Source organism: Mirounga leonina, unplaced genomic scaffold (genome assembly GCF_011800145.1).
Source record: "Mirounga leonina isolate KUSES-001 unplaced genomic scaffold, KU_Mleo_1.0 Mir_205, whole genome shotgun sequence".
In the NCBI taxonomy this organism is placed as follows: Eukaryota; Metazoa; Chordata; class Mammalia; order Carnivora; family Phocidae; genus Mirounga; species Mirounga leonina.
The window spans coordinates 3,591,334-3,600,907 of record NW_023270515.1 but is presented as its reverse complement, the minus strand read 5'-3'; the positions used below and the strand labels follow the sequence as shown (position 1 = coordinate 3,600,907).

Here is a 9,574-nt window from a genome sequence, read left to right as displayed (position 1 = left end):
TGTTGCTGGGAAGAAGGAGCTTCTGGTCTGTGACATCCACAGGGGCCCAGCATGGAGAAGGCAGGGATGTCACAGACACACGGCTCGGGAGGTGGCCTCGCCCGTGACCCTGTGCACCGTCTGACCGAGTCACTCGGACTGTGCCCATTGCCTGCGAGGCCTCGGAGGCCCTGAGGTCTGAGTGCGCCCCCCCACCCCGCCGCTGGCGGCTCCCTCCCCGGCCCCCCTGGCTTTGCTGCCCCCCAAGCTCTCCCAGCTCCCGCGGAGGTAGTCGATGTGATACGTGAGGAGAGGGACATGTGTGCAAAAAATCAACAAGGCTCATCTTCTAGACACTTTTTAGGCGAAATTAAGGTGTTCAGAAAGTTAGGAAGAAATAAACAATATATTTTTTGCTTAAAATAAGCAGCACGGGGTGGGGGGGAGAAAAGACTTTGGGAAGGTTGGCCAATGTCACCCTCCAGCTTTCTGTGCGACTTTTCGGAACGCGTGCAGCCCCAGAGCCTTCTCTCTGCCGGGGCACCGCGCCCACGCCTTTCCCAAGGTCTGCCTGAAAACGAGACCAGCTCCACGCCTTAGTTAAGCCCCTCGTGTCTCTAAGCAAAGTGTGTTATTTACCCTGAATAATTTCCTTTAAAAGTACTAAAAAGATAGTTTCTTAAAATGAATGAGAGTTATCGGCTTTTGGCTTGGAAATTGACTTCTCCCTGGAGAAGGAGGCAAAACCGTAGGACGGCAGCGACAGTCCCGAGACGGGGCCACCCCCGGCCTCCCGGCCGCCCTTCTGCTGCCCATTCCTGCGTGCCCGGCCGCCGCCGTGTTAAATTCTGCACAAGGATGCGACGCCTTTCTACACCTTCTTCCCAGGTGAAGCCAGAAAGGGAGAAGGAGAGAGGCGCCGAGCTGGCTGGGCGTGGACGGGCAGCACGATGCCCGCGGACTGAGCACGCTGCCGGGGGCTGGGTAGCAGCGGTCTCTGCGGCTCTACAAGGGGCCCTGGGCCGTGATGTCTACGTCCGTGTCTCCTGGCACTCTGGTGTTTTTACCTCTCTGCCCGGATTTTGTATCTCAGGACGAAATAGGCGATGAGGCGCAGGGAGATGAAGAAAATACCCAGAACGATGAAGTCCAGGTAGAGCTTGGCGTCCTCCACATCCAGCTCCCTCAGGATGGCCTCCGACTTCTGGAAGTGGCACGTCTCATCGATGCCACAGTGCAGGTCCTCTCGGTCCAGCCCGTAGATGGACAGGATGACCCCTTCAAACCCATACCTGTGGAGGAAGGCACCGGCCGTGAGCAAGGCCCTCCCCGTGTCCAGGGGACCCCGCGCCCTTGCGCCCACCTCCATTTGCCGAGGGAAACAGGGTCCCCCTGTCCGTAATCCGCAGTGCGGCCACCCTCCCTCCCCGAGACCCGTCTTCACGGAAATACTTCCTAGTCTCCCAGGACAAACACATCCAACGGCTTGGCTAAGGTTTTCCCAAATTTTGTTTCCTCCAGAGCCTCTACCCACAAAACCAAACTGAACGAAGAGTAGGTATTTGTTCAGTGGGGGAAACGAATTGGAAGGCTCTTTGATCGCCTGATATATTTTTTAACAGTTGGATATAATAAAGGATCTGATAGCCTTCGAAGGACTATAGAGCATTTCAGTAAAACCCTTCTGCACTGTCTCTCATTCCGGGGCAGCCCCACAGCGTCAGAAAAAAATACCAATTTTGAGAAGAAAGACATGGGTTTCTGATTTCTTGGCGTTGGACCACACACAGATTGCTGAAACTCTGTGCGGGTGCTTTGTTTTGATTTTGTTTTCCTGAAGAATACATCTGGGTCTGAACTGACATTCTAGAAAAAGAAAGCTTGTTCCCAACTTTGGATCTTGTGTGTCATGTGGGATTGCTACAGCTGGGGGAGAAGAGCACTGAAGATGGGCGCTGCTCGGTGAGGCCGAGGCGCCAGGACCCGGAGCAGAGAGAATGAGGTCCGAGCGCCGCGGCGCCCGGGGGCCAGGATGCTCTTGTTCAAAGATATTAAGATGTTTAAAACAGGACTTGGTTTCCACCGGATTTACACAGAGTCAGAACCTTGTTATGAGCGCTGTTCATTCCAGAGAGGGACGAGGTTGGTAAGATGGAAACACACCCCCCACGGCAGTCCTCCAAAACGGGCAGAAGACGGGGGTCCACCGCCGCTTCTTCAAGGCATAAATTGCTAGTATTTATTTTATCCTTGTGTGTGTGTGTGTGTGTGTGCGCGCGCGTGCATGTGTGTTCGAGAGGGTGCGGACCCACCAGACTTGGGAAAAAGTGAAAGGCATCAATAGTCTCGGATTCGTGGTGCAAGCATCATGCTGGCATTTAGCTGGTGGCTAGGAAGTGGCTTTGGTCCCTTCCCTTGGTCCACACAGAGCTCCCGAGCGATCAGAGTCTCCAGACACGCTACCTGACGTAGGAGATATATGACATCCACTGCAGGTAAGCCGGGATTGTGTCGAAGCTGACGAAGAACCCCGAGAAGAGGAGGACGGGGATGGCCGTCACGGGTCCCACAAAGGTCGCCACCTGGGGGGCACACAGGGGACGTGCTCAGGGGCAGCAGGTGGGAATCCTGCCCAGTTTCCTCAGGTGTCCCCCGGAGGCCATATCCCACGCGTCTGGGGAGAGTCACCAGCAGCTGGGAAAGGGCCAGGGCTCCCGGCTGGTCACACAAGGCCAGGATGGCACTAAGGGCCCCTGTCTTCCAACCTGCAGCCTGTCTCCGCACAGAGAGCAGCGGGCCCCAGCTGGGGGGGGGGGTGGCGAAGAGAGAGCCTCCTGCAGGAGGCAGGGACCAAGGGGAACAACGATGAGGCTGCGGCACAGCATCCGGGGGAGTGGACAGTCAGGTGCTGCCGCCGTGTCCGAGGGAGGAAGCAGCAAAGAGCACCTTTCCCTGGGCTCTCGCGGCGGCTGGTGGGGCCGAGCACTTTCCACGGCCTCCCGATGCACCCCATGCACACCATCGCTATGCCTACCCACGGATGAGGGGCCCAGTGGTCACTGGCAGGGGGCTCTGAAAACGGAAACGGAGAGGCCATCACACGCAGTGACGGGGAGGGCGTGTGGTGGAAGGCCTGAGGGGCACACGATTCACCGGAGTTGTGGCTTTGTGTTGGGGGACAGAGCTGACCTGAGCACCCTGCAGCTGCCGCAGTGCACACGTGGGGGTTGGCAGGTTGGGGGGCACGTGAAGCCCTGGGGCAGGGTAGGGGTGCAGTCTGCCGTTAGAGGGCCAAGGGATGGCGGAGCGGATCCCCCAGAGGCAACAAAACATAGGCGTTGAGAGCTTGGACTCGGAGCCAGCCACACGACCCTGACCAGGTCACGTCGCCTCTCTGGGCCTCAGTCTCCCCCACTACAAAATGGGGATAGCACCACCCTAGCTGTGGGCTGCCGGGGAGCAATGAGCTATGATGAGGACAGTGCTGGGAACAGCGCCTGGCAGGCACGAAGGCCACGGACACCTGCTGTTGTCATTGTGCCAACCCCGACCAGCCGCCGCGGTGCGGTTCCTTCCCCGGGCAGCGACCTGCTGAGGCCAATCTGGGAAGTCAGGGCAGAATTAGGAGGCGGCGTTTTAGGGAGGAGGGGCCCCGGCCGCATTGGCCCAGGTGGAGAAGGGAGCCCCCCCACCCCCCACCCCGTGCTGTGTCCTCAGCTGGTACCTGCAGGGACGTGGATGCGGCGCCAATGAGCAGACCCAGGGACTGTGCCACCAGGGACGTCATGGTGCCCAGCGCGGCGAACAGCACGAACCTCACGGCGTCGGACGGCTGCGACGTCATCCAGTACACGATGCTGCAGTAGGCCACCGGGAACATGATCTGCAAGCACAGGCCCGTCACCCCTCACGGACACGGTGTCTCCAGCCCCGTCTACAGGGAACGATGGAGAACACTTGCCCCTTCACGAACGCACCTGGAAAGGCACGTCGGCCATGGTCTTGGCTAGGTAGTAGGCCTTCAGGCTGTACCAGTAATTCAGGTGTTCCCGAAGAAATACTCCCATCTCCAGGGGAACTAGGAGACAGAAGGAGGGCAAAGGGGTCAGGCAGACACAGCCCGCCAGCCGGGTATCCGCACAGGCACGCGTGTGCTGAGCTGGAGGCCACGACGCCCACCTGCCATGTGAGCGGCTCTCGGAGACGGAGATAAGACAGACGGAACGATTCACCAGCCCGGGAAAACTGCCGACCATGTTCATAACCCAAAGGGTCACTGGGCGCACAATCGAAGTGCGGAGAACATCGACTCGGATGCTGAGCATTATTGTAGTGATTCGCACAAGGATTTCCTGCTAAGCTCAGCACTAACCAGTGCGATTCCTTCCATGGGCAAGAACCCCCAAGCTGGTCCTGAGCATGCAGGGCCATTTAGGGAGGCGACACTGGGGCAAGTTTTATGCTGGAGTTTACTGTCAGCCCAGAGCGAGCAAGGGCAGCGTGCTCTGCAAACCATCTGGAACTGCATGGAAATCCATCTAGAATAGCTTTATCCACTCTCAAACTTGGCCACAGCAGGCTGGCTTAATAAGTGAATGAGGTAATAGGTTAGCAGTAAGATTTGAGGTGTTCCTGATTAGAAAACTTTTTAGAAATCTCTCTCTCGTCAGCCTTCCACAATGCTCACAGTTTCTCCATTAGTGATTAATTCCTTTGGCTTAAACATGGTATGTATTTTCTTGTCTAAGAGAAAATATGATAGTCCCTGTCAACAAAGAAAATGATACTTCAAAAGACCATGACGTTCTTTGTCAGAAAACTCATCTATTGGCCGAGCCAAGACCTCGGTCCCCCGTTGGTGGGCGGGGGTAGGGTCAGGCACTCACACGTGAGAACGGTGGGCATGAGGGCGGCGAACATGAGGAACAGCATGGAAAAGAAGAGGAAGCCGGAGTTACTCAGGACCTTCTTGGCTTCGTTCCCAATCCCCAGGTACAGCAGGCCGATGAGGAGGCCGATTCCAATGTGAGACGTGATCCGCAGGTGCGTCAGGACCTGGGGGACAGACACGGTTCTCGCTGACATGCATGGCGGTCGGCAAAGACCTCGAGGCTGAGGCTTTGGAGACATTGGCCCCTGATTTCTTCTCCAGAAAAACAAGCCCCAACCCTAAACCAACTCGCCCTCACACACACACACACACACAGCAGTTTACTGCTGTTAAAACAGAAGCAATTGCTATGCTCCACAGAAGGCACGAAGGGCAGTCTACCTTCAGAGGAGGGGTCAGGTGAAACAGTGCTGGGGGGCAGAGAATGGATATGCCCGAGGTCCCTCCTCGGAGTGCTCTGGCCTGGGCAGCTACAAGCCCCCCAACATTCAAAGCAGGTCCTAGAGGCAGGGAGCCTGCCAGGTGGTCCACTGTGATGGGTGGACAGGATCATGGCTTCCAGTCACTCACCGCCTGCTGCCCAACGGGGCTCTGTGCACCTGCCCACGCCCAGGCCCCCAGGGCCTCTTTGAGAGAGGGGCGCACTCCCACTTGGGCTTGGCCAGACGAAAGTGAGCACAAGACCAGGTTTGCCGCCTCCAGCAGGAACTCTGACAGGCTGCCCTTTGCCATGTTCCAGAGAGGGAGCCGTGACTCCACTCTGGGTCCCAGGATGAGACACATGGGGCGGGGCCACCAGCCACAGCGGCCAACGCACAACACTCCAGCACAACATACGTATTTACTGTCACAGCCACTGGGGACTGTTTGTCACGGCAGCACTGCGGAGGGAAAGCTGACCGATGCAAATGCAGGGAAAATAGCCTGAGTGCTCAGGCAGGATGAACGCACTGAAAATAACCCTGCAGCTCCCTCTGTCCTGAAAGAACGTTGGCCCACAGCCTTACCGAATCCCTCATGATACTGAGGAAAGTCCGCTTGAAGAGGATGCAGAACTGAGTGAGGCAGCTGGCTGAAAAGCTGTGGCAGCCCTCCGTGGAGGTGGAGTCCTGCGGGCACACACGGGAAGGGGGAGTCGTGAGCCTCCAGCCCAGGACGCAGCTCCCCCCGGCTGAGCAAGAGCCCCCATGCGGCAGGGCGCAAGGCGCAGCATGCAGCCATCCCGTGGGGGGCCGGGGCTTTGCATTACCTTTCTCCACCCCTTCAATCGTTTTGCCTGCTTTACCTCTTCAGAGGGCCGGTGCCAAAGAAAAGGGTTCACCTCGGCATCCCCCCCAGGCTCTCTCCTGTGGTCGGAGTCACACATGCCCTCCCGGACGGCTCTCACCAGGCGGCCGTTCTGATCGCCGTATTCGCCGGACGCGACCTCCATGACTGTGGGAGACACAGACGGGTCAGTCCCAGCACCCCCCTCCAGGGGGGAGCCCCCTGTCGCTAACGTGACCCCAGGCCTTGGTCATTTTGCAACAACACAGCAGTGAGCCTTGCGGGAGTCCTTTTAGCGGATTATATGGACGCTGCATGATAGGATAGGATCACGCCACAACCGAAATTTCGTCAGCTCCAAAACCCCCAGCAAGGCCAGGGGTCACATCAGGATCCTAGAAATGTGAATTCAGATGGCAATGCCAGGGAGCCTGAGAGCTCGTGCATCTATTAACTTATTCACCCAGTGGTGGTTACTGAATGCCTGCCTTGGGCATTCAAGCCCCAGGATTGGAGCCAAGGGATGAGCCGGAGGGGGCTTGCATGTCACTATGGGCTCAGGCAAGAGTGATGGGCACAGTGACAGTTCTTCAGGACCATGGTGAGGGGCCCAGAGCCACCAGCCCGCTTGGGACCCTCAGCCCCACCTCACAGTCCCCAGGGAGTGTGTCCTCCACCGACCCCGTCTCTGGATCCCACGGCCTCTCCGTGGCCCCTGGTTCCACAGCCCACACGACTGCTGCCCCTTCGGGCCCGCGGCCTGCGGTCTCGCACGCCTCCTTCCCACGGCCCCTCCCCTCACTGACATCCTTGCTGAAGCCCAAAGTCCGCGGCTTCGAATTTCTGGCCCTGCCTTCTGGCCACACCAGCTATTTGCTTTCCCTGAGCCTGAACCGAGGCGGCCAAGCCCTCCTAGATCCTGTCGTAAACCAGGACATGTTGCCACAAGAGAACATCATCATCAGTGATGCCACATGGGCCCAGCACGGCCAGCTCACCTGCTCACTCACACCCACCCTGCTCCACCATGTTCCAAACGGCCCCTCTCCCCTCCCGCCCTCTCTCCAGTGACGCAGAGGGACTAGAAGCTGCCAGAAGGGTACACTCGCCCCTTCGTGAGACCTTCCCACAGTCCCATGTGCCCGGTTTCCTACCCCCTAGGTCCTCTCCTCTTTGCAGGCCCTCCCTGCTCTGCCCCTCCTCTGCAGCCCCTGTCCCTGCCTGCCTTCTCTCTCTGGGGAACGTGTGTGTGACAATCTTTGGCTCCATCCACTACCTTTGCAACATGCCAAAGCCTCTCTTTAGCTGAGGGTTCCCTCCCCCTCAGCCCCTTCCTGTCCACTGTGAGCCCCCCTCGCCGTCATGACCCACTTCTCAGAAGACAGAGCCTGGCCTGGGAACTGTGTCTCAAGGAACACAATTTGGGGGATGATGATGTAGAGATATGGAATCCCAGCAGTGCTGTGGCCAGATGTTTGGGGGAAAAACATGGATGAGAAAGGCTGATGCCCCCGCCATTCATGTCCACCTGGAACCTCAGAATGTGGCTTTATTTGGAAAATGCTCTTTGCAGATATAATTTGTTATGGATCTTGAGATGAAATCATCCTGGATTTAGGGTGGGCCCCGAGTCCCATGACTGGTGTCTTTACAAGAGGAGGAGAGGACACCCAGAGACACAGAGAAAAAAGCCATGTTGAGGACATGGGCAGAGACTGGGGTGGCCCAGCCACCAGCCCAGGCACACTGGAGCCCCCAGGAGCTGGAAGAGCAGGAAGGACCCCCCCTGGAGCCCTCGGAGGCAGCTCGGCCCTGCCCACACCTTGACTTCCAGCCCCTGAACTGCGACAGGATGAATTTCTGCTGATTTAGGCCACCCGGCTTGTGGGGCAATCTTGCAGCAGCCTGGGGCAGACAGGATGTGCGAGCCAAGACTGGACCCCAGCACAGGGGCCGGGGCAGGGGGGATGGACTGGGGGGGTTGTCAAGCACTTGGCGGCCTAGTAAATATGAAGCTTGAGAGAAAGAGAAGGCAAGAGGGGTTCCTGCCTCCCTGGCTTGCAGAGCCTAGTGGAGGAGACTTGGTTTTGGAGACACGGCCTGGAGAGGCTGTGAGGTTTGCTGATAGATGTGTGGGGCATGGTGTGGAGGAAGGGTGCTGGGCCCGGAGACCCGGTGGTGGGGGGAAAGTGATGGCCAGCAGCAGCGACATCAACACCCTAGAGGGCATGGCCGGGGAGGCACCTGGGAGCAACGCCAGCATGCAGGGGTGGGCTCCTACAGCTCAAGGACACGGCGTACTTCACTGCCAACCTCAGGACCTCCAACTCAGGAGAAGGAGCTCAGATCATCAACTTGATCTCTGGACTCTGAGCTTCACCTTTTTTGTTATGTTTGGTGGAAATTTAAATCCGCATTTTAACAACTTGGTTAATCAATGTAAGAGGGTCCTTTTTTATTTTTAAAGGTTATTTATTTTCAGAAATACCTTCCTTTAAATCAGAAACGTAACACAGCAAAGCATTAGGAAAAATGGCTCCTAACAACAACGTCCTTGTTCTAGTTCCCAGATCTCTGGAGGAAAGAAAACCTCTAATTTGTTCTTAAAAGCTTCACCACAGGATGGCAGTTGAGCCATGTGTGGAATATTCAAGATTTGGGGGCTTCAGGTAAAAGCAGAAACCCACCGAGAGTGGAAAAGAGCCCCTTTCTTTCCCCTCCAGCTGGTTAAGGCTCTACTTACCAAAATCAGCTGGGTTGTGATAGGTTGGGCAGTTCAGACCTAAATCCCTCAAGTATGGTACAAGATTTGAGACTTTTCCCCGGTACACACATTGTCCTTGACTAAGGACATAAAGCTAGAAAAAAGTAAAGAGAGGGAGAACATCAACCTTGTCCTCCTTTGTAAAGCAACAGGAGTTGCCAGTCCATCCAGCCCTCCATCCATCACCCATTCAACCTTCTGTCTACCCACCTACCCATCCATTTACACATCCATCCACCCTCCCATTTATCCACCCATCCACCCATCCATCCACCACCCATTCAACCTTCCATCTACACATCCATCCAACCCACCCATTCAACCCTCCATCCACCCATCCATCTTTCTATCCAACCACCCACCCACTCAACCACCCATCCATCCACCACCCGTTCAAACTTCCATCTACTCATCCATCTATCCTCCCATTTATCCATCCATCCATCCATCCATCCATCCACCACCCATTCAACCTTCCCATCCATCCATCCATCCATTCATCTTTCCACCTATCCACCCACCCACCCACACATCCATCATCTATCCACCACCCATTCAACCATCCATCTACCCATCCATCCACCACCAATTCAACCTTCCATCTACCCATCCATCCATCCTCCCATTTATCCATCCACCCACCCATCCATCCAACCAACCACTATCCATTCAAC

The 9,574-nt window shown here is 56.6% G+C and overlaps 1 protein-coding gene across 2 annotated transcripts in view; it reads right to left on the bottom strand.

The window, feature by feature from the left end:
• Nucleotides 1-366: 366 nt before the first annotated feature.
• Nucleotides 367-9,574, bottom strand: part of ABCG1 (ATP binding cassette subfamily G member 1) — a 53,389-nt gene continuing 44,181 nt past the window's right edge. The window contains exons 8-15 of one of the 2 annotated variants that reach the window (XM_035028898.1): nt 8,880-8,994; nt 6,120-6,304; nt 5,878-5,979; nt 4,866-5,034; nt 3,957-4,057; nt 3,704-3,862; nt 2,443-2,561; nt 367-1,271 (exon numbers count right to left, since the gene is read on the bottom strand). In XM_035028898.1, the coding sequence (XP_034884789.1) occupies nt 1,043-1,271; nt 2,443-2,561; nt 3,704-3,862; nt 3,957-4,057; nt 4,866-5,034; nt 5,878-5,979; nt 6,120-6,304; nt 8,880-8,994 (1,179 nt within the window). In that variant the 3' untranslated portion in view covers nt 367-1,042. The remainder of the gene's footprint in view (nt 1,272-2,442; nt 2,562-3,703; nt 3,863-3,956; nt 4,058-4,865; nt 5,035-5,877; nt 5,980-6,119; nt 6,305-8,879; nt 8,995-9,574) is intronic. The other variant, XM_035028899.1, reaches the window with a different exon arrangement.